At 44.0% G+C, this 20,753-nt stretch overlaps 1 protein-coding gene and 3 non-coding genes across 5 annotated transcripts; 1 reads left to right on the top strand and 3 right to left on the bottom strand.

Annotated features, from left to right (window-relative positions):
* Positions 1 to 3,076: 3,076 nt before the first annotated feature.
* Positions 3,077 to 9,288, bottom strand: AURKB (aurora kinase B). 2 transcript variants are annotated; one of them, XM_019745061.3, is made up of 9 exons: positions 9,207 to 9,288; positions 8,813 to 8,885; positions 6,688 to 6,790; positions 6,540 to 6,579; positions 6,103 to 6,294; positions 5,680 to 5,818; positions 5,436 to 5,584; positions 4,679 to 4,853; positions 3,077 to 4,501 (listed from the first exon to the last, which is right to left on the bottom strand). In XM_019745061.3, exons 2-9 carry the CDS (start codon positions 8,858 to 8,860, stop codon positions 4,328 to 4,330), a joined length of 1,020 nt encoding a protein of 339 aa, XP_019600620.2. In that variant the 5' UTR covers positions 8,861 to 8,885; positions 9,207 to 9,288; the 3' UTR covers positions 3,077 to 4,327. The 2 variants fall into 2 exon arrangements, with proteins under 2 accessions (XP_019600620.2, XP_074175806.1); XM_074319705.2 differs by having other exon boundaries at positions 4,203 to 4,501; positions 9,167 to 9,233.
* Positions 9,289 to 18,720: 9,432 nt separating this feature from the next.
* Positions 18,721 to 18,792, top strand: TRNAG-UCC (transfer RNA glycine (anticodon UCC)). Its single transcript has one exon. It is a non-coding gene; the product is annotated as a tRNA-Gly (tRNA).
* A 731-nt stretch (positions 18,793 to 19,523) lies between these two features.
* On the bottom strand, positions 19,524 to 19,595 carry TRNAD-GUC (transfer RNA aspartic acid (anticodon GUC)). Its single transcript has one exon. It is a non-coding gene; the product is annotated as a tRNA-Asp (tRNA).
* A 617-nt stretch (positions 19,596 to 20,212) lies between these two features.
* Positions 20,213 to 20,284, bottom strand: TRNAP-CGG (transfer RNA proline (anticodon CGG)). Its single transcript has one exon. It is a non-coding gene; the product is annotated as a tRNA-Pro (tRNA).
* Between the last annotated feature and the right edge of the window lie 469 nt (positions 20,285 to 20,753).

Below are 20,753 nucleotides of genomic sequence, written 5' to 3'. Positions count from 1 at the left end.
AGAAGAAAAGGGAGAGAAACCACGGATGATTCCTAGTTTTTTGGTCTCAGCAACTGGGTGAATGATGGTGCTATTGACTGAGATAGGAAATATATGTTTTTTTTCTGGAGGGGGGTAGTGAATCGAGAGTACGTTTTAGGTGTGTTAACTTTGAGAAGCCTATTAGACACATTAATTGGAGATGCCAAGTCTCCAGCTTGGTGGAAAGGTTCAGGTGAGAGATAGTAATGTGAGAGTCATGTTAAAGCCATGGGATAGAATGACATCAGAGTGTAGATGGAAAAGAGAACCCAACACGGAGCCCCCAGGGCCACCATCAGGCTCAGAGGAGGGCTGAGCTCAAGGGAATTAGCTAGGCGAGAAGGAAAATGAAGATAGTGTGGTTTCTGAAATTGGAAGGAAGGGAGGGATGTAGTTCTAGAAGAGAAAGTTCACCCGTTGAATGTGGCTGAGAGGTGGGGTCAGAAAAGGGCCTGTCAGATTTGGCTGGAATAGTTTCAGCAGCTGAGGGGTGGGGGTGGGGGAGGAACACAGGACAGGATGCCTTTTAAGTCTCTGCGGGTCAAGCCCAGGTTACTGACAAAGGTCATGGCACAGATTGGTGAGGAAGTCAGTGCACACATTGAGTGTAGACAATGCGCTTGAGAAATTTTGCTGTGAGAGTACATGGGGAGCTAATCAGATGTGGCTCAAGCTACTAGATTTGTATGATGAGAATTGTCCACCAAAAAAGGAACATATTAATGGTTGACAAGACAGCTGCTGAGATGAACTTGTTGAATGGCAAAAGGACTGGGTCCAGAGCACACCTGGAAGGTGGCCTCTGATGGGACCAGGGTGCTTCTTCCACTTGAGAGTAGGAGTGCGGAGGCAGCTGACATGTGAAGAGAGGTAGCTTGGGAGCATTGGTTGGATTATAAAAGACCTAGTTCTGCTGCTTCTCAGAGAATGGCAAGGGAACGTCATAAGGGTGGGGATTGTGGAGAACTTTGGTGACTTAGGGAGTGGAAAAGCCAACACATGGGGGAGGGTGCAGGAAAATGGGTATCCTCTATCATTGCTGGTGGGAGCAGGAGCTGCACCACCACTTTGGAGAGCAATTAGGCAAAATATATTGAACATTTCAATATACCTTCCACCCAGCAGTGCCGTCTTCTCTAGATCTTTCCCAGAAAAGCCCTCACACAGGAGCACAGGGAGGAATGTAAAAGACGTGACTATAGTATAACGCATTGAAAATAGTCTACATGTCCATCAACAAAATGGCATTTTTGTTATTTTTATATTTAGTAGTAGTATTATTTTTTTGATGAATTTATTCAAGCCAAACTGACCACATGTGCTGGGGAGCAAGATCTCAAATGCACCCCACAAAATGGCATTTTGAAAACCTAGGAATATCTATATTAGGGTTAAAGTGCAGCAGCTTAAAAAAAAATGCACATCTATCCAAACTCATAAAGAGCCTTCTAAGGCATCATAAGGGCAAAAGGCAAATGACAAAACAACACATACAGGGCAAAACTTAAAGAAATCCCACATGCTAAAAATGCTGTTTTCTAGTATGTAGACAGGAATGTGAATACAAAGAAGCACTAGAAATGTTACTAAACTATTAGTTTCTGATATTAGTATAGTTGGAAAAGTGGAATTTCACCTTATTTGTGTTATTTATAAGTGAACTAACTCATTTGTGTAAATTAAAACAAAATTTTTAAAGAGACAATACACAGCTCAAACACAAGCCCTGGGGAAATGGAGCCTGGGCATAAGGAAAATTAGAAGTCACAGGCGCATTTGCCTAGCAGGCTTGGCAGTGAGGAGAAACAGGGCAGAACCCAGATGGGGGAAAGCTCATGTGTTTTGACTTTTTCAAACACTTTTGACATACTCTGAATCAGAGAAGAAATCATAATGGTAATCAGAGGATATTGAGACCTGAAAAATACAAATATATTCCACATCAGGCCTGTGTGACTCAATGAAGTGACACTTGATGGGTATTGATAGCTTTAAGACACTCAGACTGGGGGAGAACTTGGAGATAGATGAATGACCTGTACATAAAGGATTGAGCAAATGACATAAGACTGTTGACTTCAGGGATGTTCTATTGTACTAGAAAGGAAAACAATAGAATGCTGCATAAATTAGTTTGGCAAGCATCTAATGGTCAAAATATAAACACTGGACATTGATCCTCTCGATTTGCAAGGTCCATGAGCACAGAGGATTTTTTCTTCTATTCACTGCTTTACCTCCAGCCTCTATAAAGCAGCACCCAAATGTTGAAAGTACTTAATAACTATTGTCAAATGAATAAATCCAACCAAAATTATGACAGAATTACATCAGAAGGATACAGGAACAGAAAATGTACGTGTGTATGGTGGCAGTGGGGTGGAAGAGTGAAATCCTTAAATTTTATAGCAGGAAAACACTAGGTAATGCCTAAAATGGAAGACTTACGAAGTCGCAACAGAAGCATGTTATCTGGAAATAGATGGTAAATACTAAAAACAAAACAGCAAAAAGATTTGGAACTGGATGTCTCTGGCAAAAGAAATTAGCAGACTGCTTTAGAAAAAAAAAAAGCCTTATAATCCAGTTGTTTTAATCTGGCTACGTGTAGTGGATTGCATGGTAGCCCCTCAAAAAATATGTCTGTGTCCTATGAATCTACGAATGTGAAGTTTTTAGGAAAAGAGTCTTTGCATATATAATTAAGGATCTTGAGACGAGAGCATCCTGGGTTATCTGGGCCCTAAATCAAATAAATCAAATGACTAGCGTTCTTATGATACACAGAGAGACAAAGACAGAGAGGGAAGGCCATGTGAAGACGGAAGCAGAGACTGGAGGTATGCAGCCACAAGCCAAGAAATGCCTGGAGCCACCTGGAGCTGGAAGAGGCAAGGATTTTTCCCTAGAGCCTTCGAAGGCAGTGTGACACGGTGGACACCTTGATTTTGGACCTCCAGAACTGCCAGAGTAAATTTCTGTTGTTTTAAACCACAAGTTTGTGGTATTTTGTTACCGCAGCTCTAGGAATCAAATACAGCATGAATCACTGAGATAAAATAAAAATAAGAAAATTTATTGATTTACCTTGCCACATGGATTACAAGAGCAAATAATCAATAGATACAGAAAAAGCATTTCATGAAAGTCAACACCTATTAATGACACAAAAATGCCAAACCCTTAGCAAACTAAGAAGAGACTAGGCCTACCCTAACCTGATAAAGGACTTTTTTGAAGACTACTACTTAGTAACAGCAAAAATTGTAATTCTTGTTCTGCTTCTGATACACATACATAGAAAATAAACGTGTGGGGTGGCTGGATGGCTCAATTGGTTAGAGCGCATGCTCTCAATAACAACGTTGCTGGTTCAATTCCCACATGGGATGATGGGCTGCGCCTCCTGCAACTAAAGATTGAAAAAGGCAACTGGACTTGGAGCTGAGCTGCGCCCTCCACAACTAGATTGAAGGACAACTACTTGGAGCTGATGGGCCCTGGAGAAACATACTGTTTCCCAATATTCCCCCAATAAAATTTATAAAAAGCAAATAAATGTGTGTGTTGTGGAAAGGCAGCATTATACCATTCTAGAGTTATTATATTAAATATGGTTTTAAAATTGGGATTCTATACTTACTAGTCGTGTGAATTTGGGCAGATCACGTAATGCTTCTGTTGTCTTATCTGCCAAATGAGGGTAAACCTACAGCAAGCATTATACTTAACAGTGAAAAATTGAGTCAGGAATGAGACACCCTCAGTACTGCTCCTGTTCATTCCTATACTAGATCCTGACCCGAGCAGTAACACAAGCACTGGGTACAGCACTGTTCAGTTGCTCCTAGGTCGGCAGGGAGTGAACCAGGAGAGGGAAAGACTAGAGGCCAGACAATTGAGAGTGAGAAGAGGTGGACAGAGATCAGGCTTAGCGGACTGGAGCCGAGGTCCCCAGCACCTCCAGACCCTGAGAGTCAGAGCAGGGGAAAGAAAAGACAGTGGGAGCAGGGTGGCTGGGAGCTGACGGGGTTGGTGTCAGAGCTGAGGGCAGGGTGCTACCACGGGCAGTGATGCAGTACCCATCTCTGCACCCAGCCTGGGCAACTCCCTAGCCTCCTCCCTATAGGGGACAGCTTCCTCCCCAGCAAAGTCTCTACCTGTAAACATCTACACTCATCAATGTAAAAAGCTTCAGACTTTATTAAATAAAAAGGAGGTAGAAGACAGATAAGAAAACAGACAGGGCCTCCTCCTTCTAATTACACATATAAGGACAGACAACTGAGTAAATGACAGGGACAATTTAGGAGACAGACTGAAGGGCGGAGGGAGGCAGTACCCTCCGAGAGTGGGCCCGGACCCAAGGGTGGGTTGAGACCCGGGCCAGGGGCAGCCGTTCTGAGGGGTTGTGTTTGAGCAGCTTGGAGATGAGGTCCTGGGCTCCTGAGGGCACAGAAGCGGGGAACTTTAGGTCCACCTGCAATAAAGGAGAAGGAAGGACCCCATTAGTTCTATCCTGGCTGCTTTCTCCTTGACCACCTATTCTATGTGGAGAGTTATGTAGGCCACAGAACTATGTTTTTGCTACTCCCAGCCGCTGATCTCTATGGCTGTCACAAAGCCTGGGCCAGGCACCCGGAGCCAGCCCTCCCACCTTGACGATGCGCCGATAAGTTTCATTGTGCGAAGCACTCTCGAAGGGTGGGTTTCCCACCAGCAGCTCATAGCAGAGTACTCCGATGCACCACAGATCCACCTTCTCGTTGTGCATGCGCCCCTCAATCATCTCTGGGGGAAGGTAGTCCAGGGTGCCACACATTGTCTTCCTCCTGGGTAGGGTGGGGGGAGTAGGCAGGGATTCCAGAGACAGATGGCCTCTCCTTTCCCTGATGCCTGATGGTAGGGAGCCAAGAGACCCCAGAATGTACCAGGATAGTGTTCCAACCAGGCTCTGACAGGGCCCTGGGGTAGGAGTGGGGTGAAGATATAAAGCCCCAGAGATGGGATTACAGACTGCCTCAGCATTTCCACACTGAGGGATGTGTCTTAAAATAAATAATCAGATAGGAGAGCAATGTTCACCTTAGAATTAAAGAAAAATTTGGGACTATCTCGAATGTCCATGAAGCAATTCCCACTTAAATAAATCAGGTTACATCTCTACTATGCAATACTCTGAAGCCACTAAAAATGATGTGGGAATATCGTCAATGACATGGCAAGAGGGTTCCAATATATTGAGTCAGAAATCTGGGCAACAAAACTGAGTCTCCGATTTTTATTAAGATACTGCTATGTCTATATATTTGCACGAGGACAAACCTAAACTTCTCTGGGTAACAAGATCTGGAGTGGTTTTATTCTGAATGTCCCAGCCTCACACCCAGGGTTGGCTTCCTGGCCCACCTTACCTCAGGGAGGGGGCATGTACAGACCAGCCGAAGTCAGCAATTTTCAGCTCTCCCTGGAGTCCCAAGAGCAGATTCTCTGGCTTTATGTCTCTGTGAATCACCTTCTTCCCGTGGCAGTACATCAGGGCATCTGCCAGCTCCTCCATGATCTGGGAGGGCCAATGACAGGTAGTCAGACAAGGATGGACCTCTAGCGGCCAGCAGCATCCCCCAACCTCAGGGTCCCTGCCCACCCCTTCCCAACCGTGGCTGTTCGTTGCTCATCAAAAGTGCGGCTCTTCTGCAGCTCCTTGTAGAGCTCCCCACGGGGGGCATATTCCAGAATCAGGTAGATCCTTCGACGGTCATAGAAATAGTTGTAGAGTCGCAAGATGTTGGGATGCCTGAGAGAAGAAATGGAGGAGGAGTCCTGAGGAAATGGCAAAGACAACAGGTCCCATGTGGGTTAAACTGGGGTCAGACTTGGACTAGGCGTCAACAGGGCTGGCAGTGGTAAGAGGGAACTGGAGGCAGCTCTCCGGATTGGATTCAAAGCTCCGGCCAGGATGGAGAGCTCCATGGCTACGTGGCTACAGCTGCAGGGAAAACAATCTGGATGCAGTGGGGGTGAAACAGGAGCTGGGGGACAGAGCAGAGGGGCTTTGGCTCAGAGTGCGTCGACCCTTACTGCAGATGAGCCTGGATTTCGATCTCCCTGCGCAGCTGATGCTCCACACCTTCCTTCTCTATCTGAGACTTGAAGAGCACCTTGAGCGCCACGATGAAATGGCTTTTCTTCTCCCGAGCCAAGTACACATTTCCAAACTTGCCTTTGCCCAGAGGACGCCCAATCTCAAAGTCGTCAATTGTGAAGGACCGGCTGATTAGAGAGTGGGGGGAAGGCAGCTGAGTACCAGTTTGTGGATCACCTGAGCTGTTTGGCTTCTCCCTGCACCTCAGCTCATCCAGCCCTCAGCCCCATTTCTCTTCCAAGGGAGTCGAAGATGGATCAGGTTTTCTTGCCTGCATCCCTCCTCCTCCTGCCCCTAGCTTCTACCTCCCTCATTTCCAACCTGTTCACTCTCCCATCCGCTCTTCTTGCCACCCCAAGGCTTGGGCACTTACATTAAGTTGGGTGTCTCACTGCTGTTCTGGCCATGGGCAGCTAAGGAAGAAACAGATAGTTTGAGGCCGTCCTTTGACATTTTCATTCCCCCACCCTCCCCAAACTCTAGTTCCTTCAGGTCAGTCCTCTTCCCCTTGTTCCAGTTACCTGTGGGCTGGGCACTGGAGCGGCTCATGAGGACAAGCGAAGATGGGGTGGCAGGCTCCTTCTGGAGGACTCTCTGAGGCAGGGTGTTCAGGCCAGAGTGAGCCTGAGAAGGAGCACAGGGAGCTCTGAGGGTGCCTTTGTCCCAGTGACCAGGTTGGAATGTGCTACAAGCAGCATTCTCGCTATAGAGCCACCCACTCCCGGTTGAAAGAGGAGCACTGAGACCACAATATTGCCACTCAACCCCAAGACTCTGCTCAGAGCCCCACATTAATGGGTTATTAATAAATAAGCTAAATTTGCCGAAGATAAGGAGCAAAGGACTTACCCTAACACCTAACATTTCACCCCTTTGGCCTTGGCCCTCACTACATTCTCTAGCATGAAGCTGTCCAATCTCTATAGTCCTGACCATGACACCACTCATTCACCAACCCCGCACCCCAGGGGACAGTAGAGAGGGCTGGGGCAATGAAGATCCACAATTCAAGGAGTTGTAGCACAGAGGCATTCTCACAGTCCCCTAAAGAGTTCAGTCTAGTAAGGCTTAGATAAGCTCTTTGAATGTTCAGCAAATATCAGTTTATCCCTTGCAACCACAGGCTTTAGGGACACTGAGGGCTACTCTGTTGGCTTTGGACCACTTCTCACTTTCAACTTCTGGGTAATATACACAACTTTCTTCTGGGAGTGACCAGTGTAGAAGTGACAGTGGTTTCTCATTCAGCCTCTGCTCTTGACAGCCTCCTCAATGCTCCATGAGGGAGGGAGCTGGTGGACAAGGGGACAGGTGGACCCTCCCAGATACTGAAGCCCCACAAATAGGGAGCAAAGCCTGTGTGGGCTCCTTCCTTTTAATTTAGCCAAGAGAGGAAGAAAAGCTATTCCCAAACAGTGATATCAGTATAGAATTTACATGTTGTCACACAACAGACTAGCAGACTGTCCCCCCATGTCTTTCCTTAAGGAAAGAAGAGTCTGTGAGACTGTGCATCCCTGGGACTGTATATTTCTCTCTATTTAGTCTCCAAAAGAGGGTTTGCAGCCAATGACGAGTGAGATTCCCCACGGGGGAGGGGGGGAAGACTCAAGCCAGGCAGAACCCCATGGAGACCCACGATGAGCTGCCTTAAAAAGATTTGGGAAGGGGCCTTGTCTCCCCTTCCCCCTGCCTGGGAAAAACCACTGACTCTCTGGTTTTTCCCCTCTCACCTAATTGTGAGAAAAGTCTTTAGAGCGATAAGATCAAGCTCTCTCTGCTCAGCTCTATAAAACAGTCTCGACATGTGATATATGATATACGTCCTTTAGGGAGTCACATTCTCACCTCAGTCATCATAGGACTTTTGCTTCGGCAGTTTGGGGACCAACATAATTGGTTTGGGTTGTTTCTATAAAGTGATGGATGAGTCTCACAGACTGTCAGAAACAATAACACTTCCTTGTATACTTGTCAATAAATACCACCAGTCGGCTTTATTCTGGGCGCCAGTCTTTCATAACAGTGAGTCCCCAGACCTTCTGAGATTTAACTGCATTAAGTCTCTGTTTCTTTCTTTCTTAAAAACTTAACCCAAAGCCGCCCCTTCTCGCATCCTCACTGCCCGTGTTGCGCTGGACGCGACATTTACAAATAAGCAAGTTAAACAAAAGAGTCTAGAAATAGACCCACATATATGTGGGAATTTAATATATATAATAAAGCTGGTATTTCAAATCAGAGGAGAGACTCTTCAATGAAAGGTGTTGGGCTAACTGGAAAATAAATCTATTTAGAGCCTTATCTCACACCCGTCATTAAAATAAAGTCCAAATTATTAAGCCTATTTTTTTCAGGACAAGGGTTGGGAATCATGGCCTGAAGGCCAGACCCTGCTTGCTCAGTCTATTATCATTTGTATACGACAAGAAGGCTCAGCCCTGCAGAGGTCCCTACAAGGCTGGTCAGATTCAAGTTCGCAGCACGTGACAGGATGTGGCTGCAAATGATCAGACTGGATTTTGCCAGCAAACTCTTGGAGCATAAGGGAGAAGAAAGTGCTTAGAGGAGCACCCTCTACAGGAACTCAAATATCGAAGCAGGAACTCGCCATGAGGGTGGGGGGAGGATAAGGAAAGCCCTTACCTTCTGTCGGCCGTAGGGCCAGGGGTATGCGTTCTCCTTCTGAGTCATCCTTAGAGGGAAAGGGGGAGGAGAGCTGAGCAAAGAAGAAAGAAAGAGCCGTTAGAAACAGGAAAAAGAGGGAGGGAGAAAGGGAGGGGTCAGACTGAGGTAGCCAGACGCGATTGCCAAAGGCCAGTAAAAGTGATATCAACAAACTAACCTCTTCAGCGCACCCGGGAGCTGGCTTTGCGGCCCCCGCCCTGCTACCCGCCCCACCCCTTTCCAGGACCCTATCTCTAAACCTTGAGCGTCCAGCAGCCGGACCGAGTGCGCGCGGGCCAGCCCAGTGGACCCCAGACCTGTCTGATCACTTGCCTTCTCCCAGCGAAAGACCCACGAAAGGAGGTCAGCTCACCTGGAGCCCGCGGCACAGCCAACCTGCTGGCTGCTAGCAAACGACGGAATCGCCCCGGCCGCGCCCCCCCCCCCCCGCTATGGCCTTTTCAAATCTCCCGCCCTAGTCCCATTGGCTGAGCGCACCGCCCAGGCCCAATGCTCATTGGCTGGCTGGGTTTCCCCTGACGTAGCCCGCAGGGTCCCAATGGAAGAAACTGAATGCGAGCCACAGCATTTTGGGGTTCAGGTTTAGGAAAGAATCCCTTATTTCTCAACCAAATATTCTCATATATATATATATAAATGTATATATATATAAATGTATATGAATATTCATATATATAAATGTATATGAATATTCATATATATATATAAATCTTTAATATAGCTGGAATTTACCCCTGTGTATGTATGAACTAGGGTCTAACTCTGTTTTCTGCCAGATAGAGCCAGTTATGCCAGCACAATTTGTTAAACTACACCATTCCGAGTGGAATTTATTTATTTATTTACTTGTTGTTTGTGTGTTTTTTTTCAGTCTTTTTATGTTTCTCTCATATATAATGCCCAAGGATTTTCGTTATCCCCAGGGGAATTTAAATGCTACTCTTGATATATGAAGTCATCGCAGATACTTAGATCTAGAGTCAATTATAGTAAATTAGTCTTGTGTTATTACTATTTTGTTCTTTAACGTCTGTCGCTCACCTCCCTAGTTGTTTTCCACCAGCAGACCTTTCTCTGCAGGTCTCCTGATGAAGGCCATGTTATTTGGACTGACTCTCACTTTCACTTTCCTGCCACCCTCCCTACTTTTCTTTCCAATCCCAAATTTTATTATTGGGTTAAATAAATACATCTTGAGACCTTCTATGAAATAAATAACTAGCGGATATTTCTAAGTAGTAGTATTGCCTATCCCGCACCCTTCCTCTCTTCAAATAATAACACCCTAACTTTGCTCTAGGGAACTGCCTGTCTCCCCATTCTTGTTGTCGGTTTCTGTTGCTGCTAACTCCAAATCCCTAACTTGATCAAGACCTTTTGTAGCGGACATTATGGTTATCTAGCCAGCATCCATTCTCTGAGTGATTTCCACTTCCTGAAAGCACTTTGAGTTTTGTGAGATGAAAGCTGAACCCATCCCCGGTCCAGGAGTAGACCCTGTTTGATTTACATGTCAACACCTTTAACTCCAGGATCATGGTCACTGATTCAGGGATAAACATGTGACCTAAGGTGGCCATTTAGTGGGAATTTTAGAATTCTCCAGAACCCTAGGCAGAAACTTCTTTTCTCCTGTTGGAAGTGGACCAGGAGGCAAACAGCCCGGCGTTGATGCTGGTGATGCTCCTAAAAGGAGCAGCCTGAGAACGAAGCTGACATTGCAAAAGGTAGGAGAGATGTCTGGGAAGAACCTAAGACCTTGATGATATTTTTTGAGCCTCTAGATGCCTATTTCAGCATTTTCCTTACATGAGCCAACAGGTCTCCGTTCCTAATGCAGAGATGTGAGGATCATGACCACCCTGCTGCCATTTGTGAGAAATCATTTTGCTTCTGGAGGTTTTCACTGAGGGTCAACCCAACCCCACTTCCTAAGATCTGGGAGCCCTTTTCAATAGCAATGCCTTCATCAACATACTTGGCGTAGAGAGACTAGCCAATACAAAGCTTTATAAATATCCTGTCACTTGCAGTACAGTTTATTTCTCAGGATTTAGTGAAGGGAGACTTTTCTGGAAGCTATCAGGGGACATAATACCTGATAGATCTAATACAGTACCTCTGTCCCTTGGAGTAATTAAATTCCCACTTGCACATTATGTCAGAACATATTTGGCTTTTCAGGAATATTTGATGGGCCAGCATAAAATTGGGATTTGCATTATTCATAAAAGCAAAACAAAAACTGTTCTATCAGCTCGACAACTACCAGCTGACTGTTTCCGTTAGTGAACAAAAATCTCTGTTATAAATGATCTGTGGGGAAGAACCAGTCTTGATTATTTTCAGTGTATCACAGAAGATACTTGTATAAAATACAATAAAAATGAGTGCTTGAAAGAATGAAATCTAAAAAATATAAAAATTACAAGCCCACATTTTTGTTTGTTTGTAATCAACATATATAAAAGTACTCTGAGAAATGCCGTATGAGTTTTTAAATGCTTACTCTCAAATTCTAAACTTATCCTGGACCTGAAAGAAACAGTTTGTGAAGAGACATCAGTCTGTGAACCATACTTTGAACATCACCAATCTACACCCATAGTGATAAATGTAGCCCCATCCAAAATTATGCTTGCTGTCCTCTATCTGGCACACACAAAATCGACACTTCTGCAGATATTCCCTAGGTTTATAATGACATAAATTCGCAATTTGCTCTAAGGAACTCTTTTCTTCTTTCCTCTTGCTTTGCTTTTCACCTCCCAGTCCATGTTAGGTGTGGATTCTGGCTACTGGCCAAGTAACAATGAGAGGGGTAGGTGAGAGGGGATCGCCACTGTTTATCTGCCAGGGCTGAATTTTCATGTGACTGGGAAGACTCAGAACTGTGTTGTCTTCCAAAGTTCAGGGCAGGATGGCTGGGATACTATAATGTTTGTGAGGCACAGATGACAGTACCTTTTATTTTTGATAATGGAATATCCACCAAAGAAATTTCAAGACATAAATTCTCATCATCAGCCAATAAACCCCATCCAGGAGTGAGTAGTAGACTCAGAAAGGTCTAGAAGGGCTCATTGGGAGACCCTGGCCAATATCCCCAATGTCTCGCCACTAACTTGTCCCCCTTAAGGTAAAGCTGAAGCAGTGCTGCTGAGTTAAGTGGGTGCGTCAGGACATGGCTGCCCTCCTCCATCCAGACTCCCCTAATCATCCCCAGGTCAAACTTCATTGCTGGGTTTGCTCTTGGCTATTAGAGTCCAAATGTTCGCCTATGGCACAAATGACAGGCCTGGACAAAATGTGTCTCTGCCACGATGATGAAGGCCCTATCCAGGTCCATTTATGTCTCCTCACAGATTGGATCAAGAGGGACAGTGCCACAAGCCTCTACACTACACTTCTAATACATTTTAAAGACTTTTTATTGAAGTGTACGTACAGAACATAAATAGCCAGATGACTTTCACAAACTAAACACCCCTGTCAAACCAGCACCCAGATCAAGGAACAGAACATTTCCAGCACCCCAGGAGGACCCCTTGTCCTCCTTTTCCAGTCACTACCCCCTTTCCCAAGAGTAGCCACTATCCTGATTTCTAACTTCATAGTTTTGCCTGTTTGTCCTTTATACTCATGGAATCATACAATATATATTCTCCTGTGTCTGACTTCTCTCATTCAACATTATGTTTGTGAGATTTATCCATACTGTTGATGTACTGACTTTGAAATACACACGAACATGATAAAATTTACAGGCTAGTTAAAAGTAAGTCTCTCTACCAACTTTTTTTTTTACAGTAAAATATGTCAAGTTTTATTCATGAATTTGTGTTCACGTTGACAGTTAAAAACACAAAGGTCTTCTTCTCAAAGGCATCATGAAGGGGATTACAATAGATGAAATGAATTAAAGTCATGTAAATATATAAAAGTAAAATGCCACATGACATCTATAAACTGGGCTACTTCTGTGTTGCTGCTCCACGTTCAAGGGTACAAGCTTCTAGATTTCCTAAGTGAAAGGCTGGGTGAAATTCCCTGGGAGTGAGTAATTGCATGGTCCATAAAAAGGTGTCAACCAGTGTTCTCTGAAGTGGCCATAGCCACATCTCACACAGTATCCGTCCTGTACCAAGAACCATTGCTGAGTAGGTGGGGGTACAACAAAGACGCTGCTCAATTCAGTGTCGTTAAGTGTGACATGGGAGCTGGGAACCGTACACTCCCAACAAAGTTCAGCAGAAATTACCTGATTCCTTGGTGTATAGGTAAGCTAGGATTGAATGACAGCTTCATCAGAGAAAACCTGTGTTACAATTCCACAGAGACTAACAGGATAATCAAATTCAAGTTAGTCTTGTCACACTCCAATTGCCTGACAGCCACTTCCCAGAAATAATTCGTTAGGGCCTACCAGTTCATCTTGACAAAATAGTGCTCTTTTAGCTACAACGTAGAAATTAAAATGGCTGCATTCCACCAACACTGGCTCTTGCCCAGAACACATCCAAATCAAGGAAACAAGTAGAAGCTGCAGTCCTCCTAACTCCACAAAGGCCTTCATTATGCTAGATCTTGGGCTAAGAGCTCCTCAGGAAGCAGGCAGTTCTGTCTACCATCTTTAATTGTCTACTCCTCTACTCCCATCCCCAGAAGCAACCACTGTCATTAGGTTCTTAGGTATCATTCCAGAATCCTTCAGTGTGTGTATGGGTGTGTGTGTGTGTGTGCGCATTTTGTTCTCAAAATGATTCATGCCAACAGAAGAAAAAAAGGCTGCAGAGTGATTGTAAACAGGAAATTGAAAGTCCTCAGTCCCAACTAGAGGAATTACCTAGAGGTAACTCCTGATAACATTTTCTCATATCCTTCCAGAAATTTTCTACAGTTATATTAGTTTATGTCTCTCCTTTAAAAATTGTGCAAGCGGATTCATACATGCACTGTTCTCTCATATTTAATCTATCAATTTATGTTAGACATTTTTCCATGTCAACAGAATCAAATATACCTCACTCGTTGTTATTGTCATATAAATTCCATTGTATTGGGAAGAGGAACTGACAGAGATGGGCAATGTCCATCAACTGATGAATAAATAAACAAAATGAGGTAAAGCCACACAATGGAATGTTACTCAGCCGTAAAAAGGAATGAAGGATTGATACATGCTACAACCAGCATGGATGAACTTTGAAAACATTATGGCAGACACAAAAGGTCCATTTATGTGAAATATCCAGCATAAGCAAAAAGTAGATTACTGGTTTCCGATGACCTGGGGAGGGGAGAGTAGAGAGTCGACTACCAATGGGTATAGGGTTTCTTTGTGGAGTGATGAAAATGTTCTGGAATTACATAGCAGCAATTGATGCACAACTGTGTGACTGTACCAAAAACCCCTGAATTGTATACTTCAAAATGGTTAAAATTGTAAATTTTATGTTAAGTGTACTTAACCACAAAAAATTATGAAATAGCTCCAATATCAAGAATACTATGTAAAAGCTCTTGTGTAACTATGACTCAATTATTCAGATCTTAATATGATTTGCCATATTTAATTCTGGTTTTTTAAATGAAATAAAAGACATATAGGTGAAGCTCCAGTGTAATATTTTAAGAATTTAGTTTATGTATACTGTTTCTCTACCATTTTCCTCTACTGTCTTTTTTTCCTGAAACTCCTCTTGGAGGCATATAAGAGCCTCTACTTCTCTCCTCCACATCTTTTTTGCTTACCTTTTCATGTTTTTCAAATCTCTTGTCTGTCTGTTTTGTGTTTTGGGTAAATTCTTGAGTTCTATTTTTGAAACAGCCAAATCCCTCTCAGATTGTGGCCAGTTTAAAATGTAAGATAGACTTATTTTATTATGTCTGCTACTCGTGTAAGATTTCTAACTGGTCATTTGTATATCCCTATAATTTTATTTAATTTCTGGCTTTGTTTCATGATTTCTTTTTAAAGTGGAAGTATTTCTTCATTTATCTTTTTACGTATCCTAATCATTCTTACTTTAAATTCTTTATCAGACTGCGCCATAAACTTATTTTCATCTAGACTGAATCCATGCTCTAATTACTCCCACTCTAATCATATATTTCTTCATATATTTTGGGATTTTGTTTTGTAACTTCATCTTGGGTGAGAGATCTTTTTTTTCTTTTTTTCTTTTTTTGTTGTTTTCTCTCTTTCTTTGTGTTCACCCCTTCCTGACCTACAATTTGGCCATTGCTATTACTTAGCCTCTGCTCCCAGTTAAAAATCAGTTCTAATAATGGTATTTGGGGGCTCCTGCTGCAATGTTGATATTGAGAGTATCTCAAATGAAGTCCCTGAGGAGAGGGCAAGTTGGTTCTGTTTTTGGTCTTGAAGCTACATCCCAGTCCTTGTGCTTTTTTGGGCTTGTAACTCCAGGCAGGGAGCTGGCAGTTTTTACAGCCTCCTTTTCTGATGCAGAGATATCGTTGCAGCTGTGGCTCCAGCACCCTGTCCTTAATCAGTTCCTATTTCCCCATAGGAACTTAACACCCTGCTGCTGCCCTCTTGCAGACTCTGCGCCCTGCAGACCTGTACCATCAGCTCCATTCAAGGCTTTGCATTTGTGGTACTGAATTGCTTTTTTTCTAAGTCAGGTTATGGCCTTTCAGTTCACTATTTTTTAAAAGTATTTCACCTCTCAGTACAATGTATTTGAAGCAAAAGGGGCTAGGATGGGAACTTAGTGTCTGTCTTTCCCCCAAATCCAGATATTTTCTGAATCCCAGGTTTTCAGAACGTATGCTGGGATGGTATATGTAGACAGGTATGAATAAAACAACTGGAGCTCAACTTCCGTGTTGGGGGAGTAACGGGGAGTGGCGGAGAGTGTGGCAAAGTATGTGCCTGAATGGGTGAGGCAATACTCAGCACTAGCTGATTATTACTATATGAAAGCGTAGTCTAAGTATGGACAGATTTTTCTATTTTTAAAGAGAAGCTAGAAATCTAGAGTTATAAGAAAAATTTGCTGAGTTGTATAATAAATGTTGGCAAATAAGTCATCAAACAAGTCTATGGGTGGGATTTGGTCTTTAGACTGGCAATATTCAACCCCTAATACACTCAGGGCTCTTTTGGACCATAAATCACACTTTACAATTAACCTTTCATCCCCAGTGCCCCAGACCTTACCTAGTCACTCATCAAGGCTTTTAAAGAATAGCATGCAGCAGGATGTAGCAGAAAGACCATGGACTTGGGTGTTACAGGGCTGCCTCTGGGCCTGCCACTTGCAGTCTGTGTTGCTTGGCAAAATGCTCAATCCTTCTGTGTGTCAGCTCTAAAATGGGCATAGTTATACTGCCTTGCAGGGTTGCTGTCAGGATTACATGAAGTAAGGTCACTAAAGCACGAAACACAGTGCTTAACACACAGTAAACCCTCAACACTACCTATTATATGACGAATACATCAGCTGGCCCCGGTGGATGAGAGAAGGATCTTCTTTGTGAACTAATGTCAACTAATAAATGTAGAAGGAAAGATAGAATTAGAAAATTACCTTTCTGTATCTTCTTATAAAATAATTAATTGTAGCAAGGTGCTCTGGTTTGGACGTGAGGGGTACAGGAGTGCAGATGGCCAGCCTCACAAGCCCTCCTCATTTGTGGTCAGGGCTCCTTCCCGGGCTGTCGCCTTGCTAAATTATCAGCAGTTCTAAATTTGAGCACACAACTTCTGGGAAAAGGGCTGTAAAAAGGTGTGTCTTCTTCTTGGCACACGTGACACAGTGACCACTCCGGCAGAAGGTGGGGCATGGATCAGAATGCCGAGAGAAGCGTGAGGCACAGATTCTAGCCTGAGCCTGGATGGATGTCTGCTGGTGTAGGCAGCCCAGATTCTTTGCCAGCTATTCAAGCCTATTATATTAACAAAGGCACTTTTAGTTAAGGAAAGAGATGGCAAGGAAGAAATTTCCCACAAGAAAGACAAAGTCTATGGGGTGGTTGGCCTGGACTTTTTGGTTTTGTTTTCAATATACTGGAAGCAGCAAAAATGCACATGGCTTAAGGCTTCTAGTGACTGCTGAGAAATCTGGAGAAAGGTAGTATTTGTATTTAATACCCTTGTGTTCTACTTCAAGTTGACATGGAAAGAACATCAGTATTGCACATGTACTGACTTTTTTTTCTTGTCCCTAAGCAATACAGTGTGATAACTATTTACATAGCATTTTCATTGTATTAGGTATTATAAGTAATCTACAGATGATTTATAGTACATAGGAGAATGTGCATAGATTATATGCAAACATTACACCATTTTATATAAGGGACTTGAGCATCTGCGGATTTGGGTATCCAAGGGGATCCTGGAACCAATTCCCTTCAGATACCAAGGAATGACTGTACAGCATGGATAAACTGGATAAAGGGATGATTGACATCCTGGCGGGACAGAGTGGGTGGCACCAGATTTCATTAAGCTATTCAGAATAGACAATTTAAAACTTATGAATTTTTTATTTCTGGAATTTTCCATTTAATATTTTCAGACCATGTTTGACTGCAGGTATCTGCCTCAGAAAGTGAAACTGTGGATAAGGGGGGTTTACTGTAATTTACAGAATTGTCCTCGAATTTTAAAAAAAATTATAAATATAAGGACTATCGAATCATATTTCAATGATAATTGAAAATAATAGAGTATAAGATTATGTACACTACTGGCAAGTGGAAGTTAAACTGCCAAAATTTAACAGTGATTTAGGATAATGAGTATAAATTACTATTATTGCTTTGAAAGTATTCATTATTGCTATATTCTTCCCAATAAAAAACATTTATCATTCCAAATACGTTTTGTGAACAAGAATTGGGCATTGCTCATGAACAATTTCTGTGTTAGGACACCTGAAATATCTATGAGATTAAAGCTGTTATTATTTTAATTGGTTGATTTGACGGAATTAAGATGAAAACAAAAGTTCCAAAATTTTATTTTAGAAAATTCAGACACTTTAGGGGGAAAAAATCACAGGAACACTGAGGTTTGTGTTTATATTCTTCTCATATAATAAACGGAGTTGGTTTTATCTTTCCTTTCCCGATAACTTTTACCAGCAGTCTATCAGATACTGTATATATAGTTAAGTTCGGTGAAGTGAGCCCCGGGATGATTCAAATATACAACCTTATAATCTGGAGTCAGATGCGCTGCTTTTGAGACATAAAGCCTTTCACAAGCCACAGCTTGACAGTTCTCGTGAACAAAAACATCATACGCAATAAGGGGCGCAATGTTATCCTCGTGCGCCTAAGATTTTGCCAGCGTGGTTATTTGAGCCGCGAGTGGGCTAGACGTGCGTGCACATAGAAGTAAAACATCCCCTGAACAAATTGTGCTTAAGTACACTTGATCTAAAGCTCAATTCTTTAACCTTGGGACACATTGAGCTCACTCAATATAGAAGCGATTTTATGTCTTCGGGATTTATTTCTGGGGCTCATAGAGCCATCACTGTGTCTCTGCAGTTCTGGCACCTTGAACGAATCTTAGCTTTAATATCTGCCCCACCAATGACTCAGAAACCCCTTTACTTAGCTTCTCTGGAGCTAGGTTTCCTCGTCTATAGACTTGATACAATCAATCACCCAGTCTCTCGCGGAGAGACAGTAGCGCAAAGGCGGTGATGGGAGCTGAGCAGCTCACACGTGAGTGCTCAGTAAACAACATACACTATTTCCATCTCAGCCTCCCCTGTCGGGGGTTGGGGAGGGCCTAATTCACCCCTTGAATTTTATCATTCAAGTCACGAGTCTGCAGATATGTCTAAGACTTAAGTACCTCCGGATAGCTGGAAAAACAGAAGGCGTTGGTGGTATAGTGGTGAGCATAGCTGCCTTCCAAGCAGTTGACCCGGGTTCGATTCCCGGCCAACGCAGGTCTGTTTTGAAACTTTTTCCCCTTGAGTTCCCTGGGCCTGACCCCAGCGTCATGCTCGTGGTGTTTCCTTAGGTGACCAGCTCTCCGTGACCTCGGTTGGATTCCCACCTCACTCCCTCATCGAAAGAAGCTACGTGGAATCTTCGCCCGGGATTTCGGGTTTTGCTTGGATCGCAGTGTCAATCCACAGTCAAAAAAAAAAGGGGAGGCGAAAGGAAATAAAAAATGCCCAGGGTCGACACCCTGGCTAGTGCGGGGCGCAGGCCCAGGACCCCGCGTGGCTGCGGGCGAAAGGAGCTTTCTCAATTTCAAGCTGAGACTGGAAATGCGCCTTTATGTCAAGGAGAAAAGCACCGCGCAGGAGGCCAAGTCTGGCGGCGGGATTACGCCCGCTGTGTTAGTTTTGTGTTGTTGCCCATCTGTGTTTTTTAAAATTATCGTCAACGACCAATGCTTATCGTCTAATAAGCATAGTGAACGGTGAAAATAATGACTAATAAACATTTTGAATGGGGAGAATAACTGCCAATTTAGCCACAACGCAAATCACTTGAAGTGAAACAAACTTGAAATCAAGAATGTGAGCTCGAGTCAGGACAAACTATTCCTTTCGTTCTCTTTTCTTTCCGGTCTTCTTTTCATCTTCATACCAGGGCCCAGGATAACGACTTTCTAAATCAGTAGGATTTAAAATAGAAAGATTCAAATACAATGAAAAATTAACGCGCTCTCCCCGTCGGGGAATCGAACCCCGGTCTCCCGCGTGACAGGCGGGGATACTCACCACTATACTAACGAGGAACAAGCTTGTTGCTGGCCCCTCAGAACCCTTGATCTGATTCTTTCATCTAGTTTAGTGTGTTAAAGGTGAAGTTCCTACGTAGGTATTTTGTTTTTTCAACCACTAAGAAATGCTAACCCAAAACCTAAGCACATTCTTAACCACACCTGAGCGTGAATCCCCAGAAGGGTGGACACGATCAGGAATGACCGAGACAGACGCCTCCAGGGCTGCAGAGACCTGCTCTCTGAGAGTCCATGGGTTCTCTCAAACACACCCCTGAATAGGTCCCACCCCTTTTCACTGCTCCACAGCTCTAGGTTGACCAGCATCAATCGAAATGAAAGCAGGCTTTGGCGGTGGTGAAGGCACAAACCAAGCAGGAAGGTGGGGAACAAAAAGTGAGTGTCTCGCCCAAGTCTGAACGTGTCTGCGCTCTTTTTAGCGTGTTAGGAAGTACTGCGCAGCACTGTGAGCTGTTTCCTGCCACCGCAGTGTCCACTCAGAACAAAATTGCTCTCTGCACATCCGTTCTAAGGAATTAGTTCCACTCTGGTCACTTCCCAGGGAAGCTGCCTTAGCGGCATTCCAAAACCAGGTGTCTTGCGGTGCTCTAGTCTCCGCAAAAACCAAAGTAGGGCTCGTCCGGGATTTGAACCCGGGACCTCTCGCACCCGAAGCGAGAATCATACCCCTAGACCAACGAGCCGACGTGAACAGAAACCTGCGGACGTCTTTAGAGGACTTACTAGGCTTGCTGCAGTTCTAAATCCGTGAGTTTCCTCGCGTGTTCAAGGACCTTTTGTGTTGAAGGATGCTGAATGCTTTTGTCTGGGAATCTTTCCGCTCCGGGTCTTCGAGCTCCGACTTCTACCAGCAAATAATGTCGGGCAAGTGGAAGGGAGTCGTCTCAGCCTCACCTCTGCGCAGCCCTCTTGGACTGCCTGGAGCACCCGAGTTACCTATCACTCCCTCCAGTCACGGTCTTGTCGCCATTCTAGAACTTGGGTTCTCGACTCTTCCCGCTTTGCCCGCGGTGCTCGGACACAGCACCCCGGAGCACAGCTTTGAATACAGCGGTGGAGTTGCCTGGTTGGGGACAATTAATGAACCCTGAAAACCCTAGGTGAACAGCAGCCCCATTTCTGTCCTTGCATCTGTCCACCCTCCTGGAGTGA

This window comes from Rhinolophus sinicus, chromosome 12 (genome assembly GCF_057876585.1).
Source record: "Rhinolophus sinicus isolate RSI-liver-muscle chromosome 12, RSI-T2T, whole genome shotgun sequence".
Classification (NCBI taxonomy): Eukaryota; Metazoa; Chordata; class Mammalia; order Chiroptera; family Rhinolophidae; genus Rhinolophus; species Rhinolophus sinicus.
Note: the sequence above shows the minus strand (reverse complement) of the source record. Positions and strands in the feature narration are given on the sequence as shown.

Bases quoted from the DNA above. Each gene is read 5' to 3' on its own strand.
- AURKB (XM_019745061.3), bottom strand. From the start codon at position 8,860: ATGACTCAGAAGGAGAACGCATACCCCTGGCCCTACGGCCGACAGAAG. The intron at 5,819-6,102 runs GTAAGGGTCGAC...TTCTTCTCTCAG, and splicing joins GAAATCCAGGCTCATCTGCA to GCATCCCAACATCTTGCGAC. The intron at 5,585-5,679 runs GTTGGGAAGGGG...TGGCCCTCCCAG, and splicing joins ATGAGCAACGAACAGCCACG to ATCATGGAGGAGCTGGCAGA.